The sequence below is a fragment of the Dendronephthya gigantea genome, unplaced genomic scaffold (assembly GCF_004324835.1).
Source record: "Dendronephthya gigantea isolate DGI-Jeju-01 unplaced genomic scaffold, DenGig_1.0 000067F, whole genome shotgun sequence".
Taxonomy (NCBI): domain Eukaryota; kingdom Metazoa; phylum Cnidaria; class Anthozoa; order Malacalcyonacea; family Nephtheidae; genus Dendronephthya; species Dendronephthya gigantea.
The window spans coordinates 360302-376114 of NW_021163077.1; the positions used below are offsets into that span (position 1 = coordinate 360302).

The following is a 15813-nucleotide window of genomic DNA, read 5'->3' on the forward strand; positions in this document are numbered from 1 at the left end:
TGATTGTTATTATGATCCCTAATTGGAATCGTCATGGTAATTGTTCGTTTAAGCAGACATTCAAAATTATTCGCTGTGCAAACAATTTTTAATCAAACTTGAGGTCTCACTCCAAAGATTCTTCCACAATTTTTTTTCACATACAACTTTATTAACTAAGAAAACATTGATTACATCAATCAAAATCAAGTCATACAGTTTAATAACTAAAACAGATCAGACAAGCGAGTAAAAGACACAGAAAATCGTAAGTAAAACTCAAAATAGTGTTTTCTAAGTCTAGGAAACACGATTCACTCATCGACACTACGACGAACACTTCGTATGGATACTAAAACATATATTGTTCAAAAAAGTTTGAAGTTACTCGGTCTCGGACAATGGAAAGTGATAATTCTGTCCATAATCACTGTCGTAATGTTTGTTGCCATCGTCATCTTCGTAGTAAAACCACATTTCCACTTTTTCGGCATCTTCAGGAATGGAAATTACTGAAGTTTGATAACTTGAACCATCGGTGCGATCGAGTGCCTTTGTTAAAACATCATCATCAACAAATTTCATCTGTGCTTGCACCTGAGCGCCTTCTTTCAATCGTCGGGAATCATAAAACAAATCGAAATGACCACCAGCGACCAGGTCTCCATGCTCTCTCTCATCCCAGGCCTTTCTCTCAAACACAATGCTCGGTCTTGTGATAGGAAAGTAGTAATTTTTACCATAGTTGCTGTCGTATCGGTAGCTAGTGTAATAACCCCAATGTTTGAACCACATCAGGACCTTCGTCGCGTTAATAGGGATGCGAATGACTTTTTTGAAAATATTATCGCTTGGTTGATCCCCAAGTTCTTCAGATACGAAGGGCGAATAGTCATCAAATTTGTACTCAACGAAGATATCCCAAGCTGCTTGACCATACATTGTTGGACGCCAAGGTAGACGTGAACCATTGTACTTGATTTGGAATTCCCTTCCCACCCCGAGTTCACCATGGACATTTTCCTCCCAGTTGCCTGTGAAATCGATATTTGGCAGAGGTGCGCTGCTTTCACTAAAGTAAAGAGATTGAGAACATTATCGCATGCGTAGGCCACATTTATATATTATATATGAAGCTAAGGAAATGAGTTGCCTATACTGCATGTATTGTAATCGCTAATATGTATTTTTAATAGACTAGTCAACTGGCATGCAGTCAGGGGTAATAAATGATAATAATATTTATCATACAGATTTACAATGAACAGTTTAGTGTCCAAAAGTGATATACCCTCTATATTATAGTTGACGTCTCTAAAATGCACGGTAACGGTTGAAAGCCACGTTAAAACGGGTTAATATATTAATAGTTTGTACAAGCTGTAGGCATAGTGGGCATGACTATTCAACTGTAGCGAGCCCATTCACATGGGTCGGGCGAGTTTTCTTTGCTACCTACGACGCCCTTTATTGTTGTTCCATATAGTCAGTTTGAAGAAAGCTTAGTTTAAAGCTTCGTATTTCAGTGGTGGTATTATCACCTAAGTTTACCTGACAGAGTTTTCATCCTGCAACCTTCGAATAAAGTCTCGTTTACCTAAAAAGAAAGACAATATAATACTTGTATACTTCTGCAACTGCCAGTGCTGATTTCCAAGATAACAAAACCTAAATTGCTCGCAGTTTGGTATAACAATGTTAAAACCTTTTCTATTTGTAAAGTAGAGTTTCTTCTCTTGTTATTAATTGGCTTCTCAAACATTTTTGCTTCCAAACGTTTGTGAAAAATCCGTGGAATAGCCGGCTAAATTTACATATAATAGCGTCGCAAGAACTCGGGATGATGAATCTGTAATCAACTTTTATACTCACCTAAATGCCAAGCAAAAGTCGAGGTCACAGCTAGTAAAGTCAAAACCAAAGTCAATTTCATTTTGGATTTTCTCTCTTGCCTGTCCTTGCTTCTTCTTTTCTATCTCTTGATTCTTCAATGAACTCACGCTGTACTTGTCCCGACTCGAATTCTGGTAGTTGCAACTTGCAAACACAAGTTATCACCATACTTATGCAAACCTCGGATGATCCTCTCCACCAATCATAACTCGGCATTTATTAAACTGACCAATCGGAATACGAGCGCTCCAAGACAATTGCGATGCACTTGAGTGCCGTTGATAAACACACAAGACAGACCACAAGTTCCCCTTCATTGATTACCTTAATATCTAATTATGTAAATATTAATTGGGATCCGATGCAGACATTCATAAAGTAGATCGCAGGATATAGTTAACCCCTATTTCCGTTAGGATTTTCTTCCATTGTTAATTAAAATTAACAGCGATATGTTGATTTGATAACTAACACCCGCTTAATTATGACCTAAGTTGGTCAGAAATTCATGACCATGTTTTATAGTGTAATGACTTGCAACTAGCCAAAATCATTATTGCTTTATCAATAACACACTACATTACACAACTGAGCATATATGAATGCTTAATGAGGCATGCAGGGTTGCAGAATATTTTCCTCTCTTTTTATCATCGGGAACATCTAATAACATATACTGAATACAATAAAAACAATATAATATTTTCCTCCCTTATAACAAAGACAGATTACATGCACGAGATTATTATGCATTGAAATGCTACGCTACACGGATTATGTCCCCCCTTGCGGATATATATATACATAGTGTCCCACCAAAAAGAACCAATTTTAATTCTTAGGTTTATTGCAAAAATACGCAACCTCAGTCTTTCCCAAGAAAACCCACTGTGTTCTCAAGACGCACAATATTTCTGCTCTCAGTGCTCTGTAGTTTCTCTAAAATTTTCAACTCGCTCCCTATTGTACATGTAACTTCAGGAGCATAAATGCATGTGAAAATTAATGTCGCCCGAGAGCGTAATACTGTATGGGACAGCTATCTTCTTCGAATACAATATGTAGAACCATTTCGAATTGATTATGCCTTAATTGAGAACAATAAAGATTACTTCAGCAACAGGGACGTCTCTAGAAGCTCAACTGGTGGTGTATTTAACTAACAGTTAAGTCCTGTACAGACGGGCAAGCTTTCCTTGCCACGTTTTTTATATTTCTCTACCAGACATGCAGATATGAGCTAATATCTGTCTAGTAGAGAGTCAATCAGATTGCAACGGTTTGCTCATATCCAGCGCTTGTGTACATGCAGGGTGAGTAAAAAAACTGACACCTTTGAAATTCAAATTAGCCGCATAGCGGGGCATGGTAGAAAACACGGGTAACCGGATAACCGGATAGCCGGAAATCGGTAACTCTAGTAACTAATCATTGATAAATATCAATGTTCGATATCAAAATAAAGATTATGGACAACATTTCTAGTCTTAACGTTAAATTAGATCAAGAACAACAGGAACTTCAATTTCTATAACTAGAATATCTGTTTACATTTTTGAATCTAGATGTCTTTCAGTACATATTTGAGTTGAGATATTCAAGCACTCCTAATCAAACATAACTAACCTTTCTATTTCATCTACTCTACGATTTTCTATTTGTCGGGTCTTTTTTTCTGTCTTTCCTTTTCTTTAATCAATACTCTAACAAAAATTGTTGTAAACTGTATAGCATATATATTTTATTCCTAACATTATCTATAGCCATTATCTATAACATTATCTATAAATCGCCTTGCTTAGATTAACCCACCTTTCGCCCACACTGGATTGACAGGCGCGCTTTTTCTCTGTGTTGTATATATTTGCGTTGTAAAGTATTATATTTCATTCTGTCTGAAGATGACTTTGAAATAAAGTCGAAAATTTACAGTTTCAACCAGTGTCTTGTTTGATTCATATTGACTCTCAAGATGTTCTGTTCACTCGAAATTTGTTTTTTACTTAATCAAACGAATATTTATAAAGTTCACGCGGAACCTTTTAAAAGAATATGGAGATAATATTCTATAGCGCGTAAGACTTAAGGACAATCTAATTTACCGTTCAGACCAGAAATATTGTCCATAATCTTTATTTCGATATCAAACATTGATATTTATCAATGATCAGTTACTAGTGTTACCGGTTATCCGGCTATCCGGTTATCCGTTACCCGTGTTTTCTACCATGCCGCATAGCGGCTGTGGGTATACCAGATCAGTGCATGGGGTATACGAAGCATATCCAATAAGTGAACCCCATTAATTAACCTAAAACGTAAAGTTTGTTCCCTTTGGGAGTTAAAATGCATTCTAAGCTCTGTAAATAAAAAGAACAGTCTTATCAAATCGTTTTTCTAGCACACGGCCACGTTGAATTAGTTCAATTGGTTTAAACACTTTCGCAATTCCAGCCATAAGTTCGGGCCTAATTTTTTTTTACTCACCCGGTATGCAATCAACCCCCATTTATTCTTGTTCAAATAAGCCTAAAGACAACCGCTTCGAAAGAAATCAGTCAGTCATGAGACGAATAATGCGTACACGCGCCTATATGAGATTAGAAGGTCTGTTCACACGATGTATATAACTTACTTTGCAAACGATTTATTATCTTGCAATAGAGAGAGTAAAAACAAACTAGTGCAGAAGTTCACTACTCAAATTGTATTGTTTCATATACAATAAAGCTCACCACTTATCAACGAAGGAAATCATTAATATTCATACTTTAACTACTCACTATATAGATGGGTTGAAATGCATGCATTCACTGGTCAACACTACAAATCTGTCAGATTACTTAGATACTATACTAAAACATATCCTTCGGAAAATTTTACTCGGACAATGGAAAGTGATAATTCTTTCCATAATCACTGTCATAATGTTTGTTGCCATCGTCATCTTCGTAATAAAACCACATTTCCACTTTCTCAGCATCTTTATGGATGGAAATGACACCAATTTCATAACTTGAATCGTTGATCGCCTCAAGTGTTTCGGTTAAAACCTCATCATCAACAAATTTCATCTGTGCTTGCACCTCGACGCCTTCTTTCAATCTTTGGGAATCATAAAACAAATCAAATGTTTTCCCAGCGACCAGTTTTCCATGCACTCTCTCATCCCAGTTCTTTTCAAATACAATGCTTGGTTTAGTGATTTGGAAGTGATAGTTCTTGCCATAGTCACTGTCGTACTTATTAGGATCGTTTATATGGACGAACCACATCACAACTTTTTCAGCATCTATTGGTATTAAGATTTCCGTGTGGTAAATATTTTTTTCGTCTGGCCCTCCAAGGAGTTTTGTTTCGTAACCAGAACCGTCATTAAACTTGTACTGGACGAAAACAGGATCTGCAAGGCGTGATCCATTGTAGTTAATCCGAAACACTTCATTCACGCCCAGTTGACCATTAACAATTTCCTTCCAGTCGCCAGTGAAGTCAATACTGCTCACACTAAAACATTGAAAGGACACTTGTCTATATTAAGTTGTATTTACATTTTGGAAACGGCAGGAGCCTTTGAACCACCATCTCAAAAAAAGAAAAATATTTTTTTCGCGACGTTTACCTGCTTTCATCCTGCAGAACTTGAATGAAATCTCGTTTCTTACCTATAGGGAAATAAAAATAACTTATCCACAATGTAATCTTAGCTACCCAAGACCGATTTAGCTTTAGCTGAGCAAATGCAGATTTTATGCGGAACAGTATGAAAAGGCTTCAGTATAAGCATCAACATGTATGAATTCCGCCCTTGGCCTTCACTTCGGTTTAAGGGTGGGTTGACTAATATCTGCTGTACCGAAACCGGTTACCTCTAAACAACACTGTGTATACTTACCCCAATTCAAGGCAAATGTAGCGGTCACACTTACTAACACCAATACCAAAGTCAATTTCATCTTGGATCTTCGTTCGTTCAACTCCCTTACTACCAATGTGCAGTGAATCCAAAGGTGTCGTTTACAATTTCACCTTTCGTATTTAAGCATAAATCGGGACAGTATATCCACCAATCAAGCTCCAGTATTATATACATAAACCAATCAAATCCAGAACACTCCCGAAACAATAGAGATGCAGTTGAGTGGCGTCGTAAACAGGACATGCAGGATTACACTTCAGATCATTGGTTCCCTTCCAGTGGTTTACAAGAGTGCTGGGCACAGTGATTTCTTTATACAGTCACCGTTAGTTACTGCATGCTTTGGTTCAATTCATATGCACGTTCTGTTCACGTGTTCCTTCAGGCAAAGTAATGCAGTTGTGCATGAAACCATACATCGGGCCTTTATCTTATAAAAACGTCCTATATATAGGAATGATTTCAGACTCGTTTTCTAAGGTTAAGGTTTTTGACGCAAGCCAGTGGTTAAGAATTACATGCGGTCATGTGCGCCAGTATATTTTCGAGTTTTTGTAGCTACTTCGATTTAAGAAATAAAATCATTGTTGTATTGCCGTATACGGTGTTAGCTTGCTTGCTGATACCAGCTGCACAAAACAACTTGAATTATATGATAAATAAGCCATATTATGATATAGCTACTCATGCACTGTATACATGAGCTATTCCGCATGATTGGTCAAGCTACCCACCGTATATCAGCTCATATACGGTGGGTAGCAAAACCAAAGAAAAAGCAAAATGGTTGACCGGTTTGCTGAAGTAAACAAAGACGAAATCGACAGAATTCTGGAACACTTTTGTCGCTCAACAAATGGTATTTGGCTATTCATAGAACAATCATACCACTCGCTCTCGTCGTACATATACGACTCGAGCTCGTGGTATATTTGTTAAATACGACTTTAAAGGCCATCAAACAATACATTGCCATCTAGCCTCCAAACTTCAGCGAATTATTGCAATCATTAGCACGTATATTCCCACTATTCAGTTATCAAGGTACCGGTTTAATTCATAATCGAATATTGCTAAACGGCACGGACGGATATTGTGGCATGGTTTTTGACATCGTGAGTCACCCTTCAATGCCCTACCAACGCTATACATTGTATGCATGATTAGATGATTCTTTCACCGGCACTGACTGTTTACTCGCGGTGCAATTATAATTTTGAGGGATGTTAATTTGTAAAGAGTGTGGAAAATGCTAAAAAAACGTTAGCAGATCGTAAGAAATGTTCGTATTTGTCAACTTCAGATGTCTATGAAGTAGAATTGCATTGCAAGTTGCAAGGAAAGTTACACATGCAGTGTAACAGCGCCTTGATGCAACATCAAACAAAGATCTGCTTGAAAATTTTATTTTCAGTCTGTTTACTTTCAGTAGCAGTAGCCAGGAAACTATTCCTCATTGATTATGTTTGAGTGCATTTCTTAAGCATGCTGCGATTTCCAAGGTTGTGCGTACCAGCACGTAGCAGAACCAGCCACTCATGAATGTGTTATCCACCTCACTTTGGTACTCAATCACAGAATCACTTACCTTTACTTAGCTGAGTAGCCTGAGTACACATGCATTCATTTTTTTTTGAGTTACACATGCACGATTGAACATACGTGTGAGATTGCACACGTCAATACATGGAAAGGCTAGAAATGACTCCAAATTTATCTTAAAGGCTGGTTTTCCTTCAATAGCAATCCCTCGAAATTCACCTGTCGTTAATGTCGTAATTCACATGTCGTAATTTGTTGTATAATTTAATTGTTGTAATTCGGTTTTTACATATCAGAGTTCGCATAACAGCGAATTACAAGGAATTGTAACATGTGGATAACGACGAATTATTAGAAAACCACCAATTTTTTATTGTAGAGGTTAGAAGCTTCTCAAGGGGAGCTTTACAGTTAAGAATTGCCGTTTCCTATAAACTGGTACAGTTTGAGCAAATGGAAGCTATGCACTGCAGAGTTTTCGGTAGTCAAGCGAACTGTAATTGTTGTTCAGAAGCATTTTCTGTCCACAAAAAATAATAGTTTAATCATAGCTTATTCTCAACTATGAAACCAAAGTTTCTTTACAATGCATAGCGCAGTTTTTTATAATTGCTTTGGTTTTACACGTTTTGTCCACATGGGCATGACCAAGGGTCCTTTAGTGCAATGTCATGCATGCATGCCATAATTCGCCTTATTATGCAAAAACCCATAGCGCGGGGGGGGGGAAGTCGTTACAACAATTTTTTCCAGTACATGTACTGTGTTGTGCGCCGTGCGGCATGACTTCACAAAATTCAAACGCAGAAAAATACAGAGCACGTTTCAAATATTTTATTTTCTTGTTCTAAGGTCTGGCCTAAAACGCGCAAACCAAACCATTATGGTATTTCTCAAAGTATGCAAGATGTTTACACACTTGTTGCGTGCATGCTAACCTCCGTTTAACGTTAGGTTGCTTTTAAGTCAAATTACATTCGTACGAAGTTGGATTTAGTTACCGATTTAGATCAACCTACATTTGTCTCATCCTTGTTCTTCACTAAATGTATATTTAGAGCGGTTGAAACCTGCTAGCATAGTTATACTGAATTCAGCTTATGTTAAAGACTTTAAATTTAGTTCTTTCAATATCGATCAGGAACATAAGAGCATCTTGTCTTCACTGCAATTCATATTCACAAAAGCGTGTCAATTAATCATACATAATTTATGTAACTTCAACTGAAGTTGTATGATCTTTGTCAACTTTCTGATCCTTATGATCCACAACTACCATGTCCGGTTCCTCAGTCACCTCGATATCCACAGAAATATCCGCACTAGGTGATGTCGGTTCATCCAAGTTGGGCCAACTTGCAGGCTGCTCTAACTTGCTCATTCGTTCATTCAACGCTTTCAAAGCTTTCTGCCTGCAAACAGAACATTTTCTCAAGTGAAAACCTTATTCAAAATACCTAAGGCTTACGCTAAGGGTTCCGTGGGTGGAGTTGTTGGGATGTTAAAGCCTGATTCACACTAGCTCCTAAGAATCGGGGACCCATTGTATTATTTTCCGATAGACAAAGGTTCTTGCACATCAGTGACCTCAGACAAAGGGAATCCCAGATTCGTACGACAAATGTGAACCAGACTTAAGATAGATCCTTTAGCACCATAGCGATCCTGCAAGGCCGGTTCAGATGCAGGTTGTTAGTTAACCTGCACCGTAAAACGAGAACGAACGAATATGCAAGTATGCTAATGTTTTCATTGAAATTACGAAAAGCTGATTGGTTTGCATATTTAAACATGTACGAATGGACGAAAGCGACGAACGAATGAACGACAAAAAGTCGCTTGCTTGTACTAAACATGTTTTCAACCGTATTGTAATGCTTGTATATTTTTTTCTGTCGTTGTGCTGATAGAAAAACTACATTTCGGCTAATTCAATCAAGGAAGATAGTCTTAACTTAAGGCCGTAAAGAAGATACACACATACATGTATTACCATTAGATATATATTTGGGGATATGCAATACACATGCATGCGCACGTAAAAATCTCACATCTTGTAACTGCATGAAAACGCCTAAAGAATTGTAATTTCATCACATTTTTTATTTGAACCTAATAGGTGATCATAACAGAAATGAATTTCATGTGATAGAAACTATTTAGCGTTAAGTTTAACTCGACTTTGTGATATTATTGTAATTTCCATAACATGCCAGTTAAAACGTATATTCAAACCCCAGGATCATAATAAGTTCCATAGCCACAGTAAACTTAAATGCAAATCAGCAGTAACTGCTATATTACGATAGTTAAATTATTTGCTGCATTGTGCAAGACAATCTTTTTGAAATCGCTCGCGGCCGGATTTCTTTAACTTTTTTAAAAATGAATGCAAGACAAGTAAGACGCATAGGTGAGGTTGAAAGACGATTAATTCATGAGCGGTATATGGAGAATGGTCCCATTTGGGACGTCATTGCAAACGATATTGCAAGGCATGATAGATTTGCCGAACTTCCTGATAACGTTCAGAACCTGTATGCAAATGTTGGAAATCGGCGTGCAGTGAGACGAAGGCTTCTTGATTTCATTGTAAGAGAGCAAAGAACTATTTAGTAAAGGCATTTGATTTCTATAGGTACATTCTATAGGCTACTACAAATAACGACGAATTTGATCATTTTTTGAACGATGCGTCTAAATTATTCTACGCTATTGCCCGTCATAGTTCAGAACAAGTGTTCACACCTTTCCAATTCACTATAGAAATCCCTTCTCGGGAAGTTTGACCCGAAAAAATCTGGAGAAAGAATCTGTTCAATACGAGCTGTTGGTAAAATAGCTTGAGTGCACGTTGCTATTATAGCAGACAAATCATATAGTTGCATTATACAGGCGACTAACGTAGTCAAATAATTGTCGTCAGTCGCTTCGATCTCGCTTGTCTGCTCTTCCTTCCATTGAATATATTGCCTGAACGGCGTTGTGCAAATTTAATAGTACTATGTTTAAAACCTCTACGTCGTCTGCCATGCTTTTTCAAACAGCTCATTCGTAGTTCGCACAATTGCAAATCCACCTGGAATTTGATATAAATACACGTATATGCAAATGTCTTAAAACACATGAAGAAATGCTTAAGAATTGTTGTAATAATTGCATTGAGGCTACTTAACACGACCTGTAACTATAAAATTCAATTGAGTTTACGAATCGACGACTTCGGTAAAATACTCAGGGTTCTATATATAATATTATTCAACTTAGTTATTCCTCAGTTTGGGATGTTACCATTACAGTTCATCAATCATCGTCATCTTGTTGCATGCCCCCTGTTGTAACCGTATAATATAGACGATATCACAACACAAAATTACCTGACCAAAATATGCATGCTATGGCTTAAAGTTTACAAACAAATATGATAATAAACTTGTTTTAGCCAATAGAAACCATCTATTTGAACGATTGTGAACCGTACTCTCGTTCAGTTAATGAGGCTACTCGTTCGTTCTCGTTCTACGGTGCAGGTTAACTATTAGGGACCTTAAGCATGTAGGACGGCAACACGACGAGGACGCGGCTGAAATTCTCCTTTAAATAAATGCTATGGCTAAGATGTTATTTTATATTATTAATTGTACCAATTGAGTGAGATATAAGGCGTTAAAAACATTGTGTTTATGTTTTAAGACAATTCTATAGAGCCTAATTCGAGGGAGGGCTCGCTGGGCTTGAAATGCAACCGTTCTAGGCAAGAGGTAAAAAACGACGTTTTCCCGTTGTAAACAGAACGAAGACGACGTCTAAAACCCATCATGGGTCTTTAAATATTCATTTCTTTTCAATGACCCATTGTATTGATAGCCGTCGTCGTCGCGTTCGCGTCCTACATGCTTAAGGTCCCTATTATGTCTGAAAGGCACGCGTGCAACGTCACCACGAAAGCATTAGTGCCAATCGAGATTGACATTTAACATATAATGATTTCTTATAATTGCATAATATATTATAATGCGAAATTAGTCCAAACCCACACATCAACCATTCTACTATTATCATAATTTGGCGGGGATGTTTGTATAAAATTCGACGTCGCTCATATTATTATGCAATATATTATTTATACAAGACACGAATGGAACTAAAGCCGGTTTTCCACTAGCGATATTTTTCGCGCGAAGCGACAATTTACTTTTGTTTCAGAGCTATCAACTGCAACCATCTGGAACAAATTGCTCAAATACAAAGGAATAAAGTCGCTTCGCGCGAAAAATATCGCTAGTGGAAAACCGGCTTAAGGGGCTTTACATGAGCCCGGTTACCCGAGATTACACGAAGGTATTGAAATAAGTCTTTATGACACCAAACAAGCACATGCTATTGTTGTGGTGATTATACGACTGCCAGGATCATGTTATCTGCTCATTTCAATACATCAAAATCATAAAAAGTCAACCCGACTTCAAAATTTTGAAAATTTACAGTATAGTTTCAACTGTGTCTTGTATGAATCATAATTCATAAATAGTCACGATCCTTTTATAAATTTCCTTCAAACCAATATGACCACAAAATTGCCCCATAATTTGCGGATCAGAGAATCCATAATACTAAAAAAATTATACCTTCTTCTTTCAGCGTCAGCAGGGTCCATTCCTGGTAAACTGATGGTTATCGCCGATGGTGCACCAACATCGTAAGTTCTGATTGGTTTTGAGCAGATATTAAACTTGATTAACCAGTTGAAGATCGTATTTGAGACTGTTGATACTGGTGCCCTAGATGTATAGCAATGGAAAATACGTCGGTGTATGCGCCCAAACAAAGGCAACATTATTTGTTTTATCTAATCATTGTGGTATGTTTATAATAGGAATGAAAAAACTGCTTATTCCGAGTGAAAAGTGCAATTTCATTTGGACGTGAAATTGACAAAAGAGACCACAATGCAAATGCAAATTGCACTCCTCTCGGCCAATCAGCATCAGGAATTTTTTCCATCTAACAATCATCAGTACCAAAAAATTGCAAATACTGCATTATTATTGGCTACCCTATCTGTCGCGAGTATTTCGTGCAGAAGTAGTCAAAACTTTTTCGAAATAATTCGTTGTAAAACGAAATCCGACATATAAAAATCGAATTACAGCAAATTACGACATTACGACGAATTATGTCATGTGAAAACCAGCCTTAAGTAATGACGTCAAACGTAACCACAATGACCAGCAAGGAAAAACAACAACAACACAATGACCAGCATTCCCTGCGAGAATTACAATGCCAAAGTCTCGCAAGGAATGCTAATCTTCGTGATCACGTAGAAGTGTTTGCGTCATTATGCATAAGGTTATGTAAGGTCTATTACAGGAAAAAGCTTGCACTGCGTGAGTATTTTAAAGACCGGAAATAGCGCTAGACATTCGGACACTACCGCGCAATTTTAAAGCAATCGCACTCCTTTTTGACCAATCAGCATAGATAATTTTTTTGCATCTCAACAAATACTGAAATCAATTTCACGTAGATTTTAGTCATCTCTAGCCTGTGCCCCAGTCTCCATACCATGGAAAATACTTTTCCGTGGTATGCACTGGGGGACAGGCTAAGTTAACGCGAAGCTACTTTGACTACTCCATTCTTCATACATTAGGTACTTGACAGTATCGAAATCTAAATCGTGTTCATCAAATTTTTAAAGAATGCCAGCAGACATACTGTAATGGATCTGGGAAAAACGTTGCAAATGCAAAACCATCTCTCAAGTCACCCTTAGCTCCTTTTCCTTTTTGTTGATAGAAACGCAGATAGACCCAGCCAATTATGACACCAGTGATGGTTAGAATAACATTGATCAGAGGTAGAAGCTGAACAAAACACAATGGAATGCTGCATAGCACCATGAGTGATGGTAGGTACTAAAAATCATATTGGTTTTATCAATTTATCATTCAAAAGGTGAAGGCCAATGATCTCTACTTCATTGCAGTAGAATATTTATGTTAAAATTTCATTACAAGTAGTACTGAAGACATAATTAGTACTGCAGTCTTGTGCCTAACTGCAAAATATATACACCATTTCAAGATTTATGTAATTGACTACAGGAATGCATATTGGATGGAAGGGAGCCAGGGGCATAACTAGAAAATAATTGGAGGGGGGGTGTGTTTATTCATATATTCAGTACTGCCCAACGAATTTCTTTTGTACAATAGAAATCTGTCAGGCAGAACTGATTATATAAATTAACACCCCCCCTCCAATTATTGAACTCTATATATAGTTACTGCATCTGACCAGATTACAATATTGTTATGTTTAACTCTCAATGTTTCTTTAAACCACTCAAGCATCTCTGGTTGACCACAACCTGATCTTAAGTACAATTGCATTTCCCAGAATATTCTTCACCAAGCCTTACCTTCACTTTGACACTTAACATCAAAAGTTTCAACTCTGTTTCAGGGACAGATTGTTTTAATGCAACTGTAACACCAGCCAGTATACCATTCATACCACTGAATGTTAAAAACCTTGGGTAGAAATATTTGGGTACAGATATTATGTAATCATATCTATTGAATAAAGGTTTTTATCACCAAATAATAGATCCAAATTATAAAATATTAAATTTAAATTATTTAATCTGCAACCTATAGTTATAATAAATTAAAAAGGTTATTAGATTGCTTACCACACAAAAACATTATCAGTTACAAGATAGTAAAGTAAACATAACCCTGATGCAATCAGAGATGTACCAACATTCAGTATCGTTATATATTTCTAAATAAATTAAGTAATGCACAAATTTAATCGACTGACATGGATTAACAACAGCATCAGGACTACCAGTGAATGACAATACCCTACTTATCAACAAATAAAATTGGTGGTTGGTTATAGTTAAAAGTACAAATTAAAGTGGGCTGCATCTCAGCATATTGCCAATGTATTGGTTAAGTTAGTGATTAGGTTACCAAAAACTCAAGGGCTCCCCATAGTGGTTCAAGAATCCTTCCACACATAACAAGAACTATAATATCTGCAACAACCTGGCAAAGAAAAATATTTCAAAGTGAAAAATTCCCAAATAGGAAAGGATCTTAATTGCCTGACACAATTACCATTCATGATTAATGCCATTGTCAGATCAGCATTTTGGTTCAGTTTTTTTGAAATGGTTTATGTAAAGATGGCATGATGTGCATTAAAATAACAAAGTTTGAAACATATGCCAGGGTTGCCAGATTACTGAATATTAGCCAAATATTATTACCACAATCATTGTTTTCTTTGTTTCAAACAAAGAAATCAAAGGGCCGACCACAACAATGTTTGGCTTCTTTTTTCAGTAATTCGGCAACCCTGACATATGCATTAGGTACCTAATATATTGGCGATGCATTAATTATACAGGCCTTGTATATATTTGTCAACACCATCAAAAACAAGCTTGTTAAACACTGGTTTATCTAATACTGGTTGCCTTACAGTATCACCCATTCACATAACGCATTGCAATACTATATCCTACTTACATTCCACACTCTGTATTCAATGAATCCACCAGTTACAAGAGTCCAAATTTTAAAATGTGGGGGGATCAGACTATTAAAAGTCAAAGATCAAGATCAAACAAGAATTGCAGTCACTGCTGTATTATGATATAATAATACATTCTTAAAAAGCAGTTTGGAAACCATATAGTACTAAGACTTATAAGTTTTAAAACGTTTTATACGAGAAATGAATATTGATATTTCTCAGCTCAATATACAGCAATTGGCTTTAAAGACTTTCACTATAATTTGCTTGCTGGCTGCAGCAGCATATTTACGTTTGCAGCATATAACATAACTATCGAAAAGGCATTCGTGGCTGTTAAGTGCAAAAATATGTACAAAATCGTACATTAATGTACTTACGATCCAGGGGTGACAGCTAAAGCATCGTAAACATGGGGTATATAGCCAAGAACGTAAAATAATGACACTAGTCCACAAGATATTTTTACTACTATAGAAGCATCTCCGAGTGCTTTGTTTATCTGGTCCTACAAATATAGCATATATAGTTTAAATATTCGTTCACATTTTTTGCAAAATACGCGGAAAAAGAGTTTGTTTTTACCTTTAATTGGTTTAAATCATTCACAGAAGTCGCCATGTTTAAATTGTGTTGTTGTTGTTAGACATGCGCAATAAGCATAATCGACGTGTCAAGATGTATGATCATGTCATAATATGTTTGATCATCATTATTTCATAATTACAAATTATTTTCAATGTCTCTAATGCAACTGAATGTGATCAGTTAATATCCTCGTGTCATAAGAGAATCCGTGACTGTGTACTGTATATGAGGAACTGTATATGAGGAGGGTTGGGAATTGCAGTTGTGATATAAATGCTTGTAGTGAGGGCACTGCTGTAATCACCTGTTCCACAATAAAAAAATGCGTATTAAAACCA

The 15813-nt window shown here is 36.7% G+C and overlaps 3 protein-coding genes across 3 annotated transcripts; all 3 read right to left on the reverse strand.

Moving 5' to 3' along the window:
• Positions 1-128: 128 nt before the first annotated feature.
• LOC114530974 lies at positions 129-2009 on the reverse strand. The gene is made up of 3 exons (XM_028552599.1): positions 1852-2009; positions 1531-1576; positions 129-1051 (listed from the first exon to the last, which is right to left on the reverse strand). The coding sequence occupies exons 1-3, from the start codon at positions 1910-1912 to the stop codon at positions 364-366; spliced, it is 795 nt and encodes a 264-aa protein (XP_028408400.1). The 5' UTR covers positions 1913-2009; the 3' UTR covers positions 129-363.
• A 2550-nt stretch (positions 2010-4559) lies between these two features.
• Positions 4560-6408, reverse strand: LOC114530941. Its single transcript, XM_028552563.1, has 3 exons — positions 5768-6408; positions 5495-5537; positions 4560-5379 (listed from the first exon to the last, which is right to left on the reverse strand). Exons 1-3 carry the CDS (start codon positions 5826-5828, stop codon positions 4752-4754), a joined length of 732 nt encoding a protein of 243 aa, XP_028408364.1. The 5' UTR covers positions 5829-6408; the 3' UTR covers positions 4560-4751.
• Positions 6409-8102: 1694 nt separating this feature from the next.
• LOC114530908 (transmembrane protein 115-like) lies at positions 8103-15754 on the reverse strand. Its single transcript, XM_028552529.1, has 9 exons — positions 15473-15754; positions 15268-15395; positions 14881-14950; positions 14320-14394; positions 14034-14125; positions 13761-13872; positions 13055-13254; positions 11962-12114; positions 8103-8745 (listed from the first exon to the last, which is right to left on the reverse strand). Exons 1-9 carry the CDS (start codon positions 15506-15508, stop codon positions 8544-8546), a joined length of 1068 nt encoding a protein of 355 aa, XP_028408330.1. The 5' UTR covers positions 15509-15754; the 3' UTR covers positions 8103-8543.
• Positions 15755-15813: the final 59 nt, after the last annotated feature.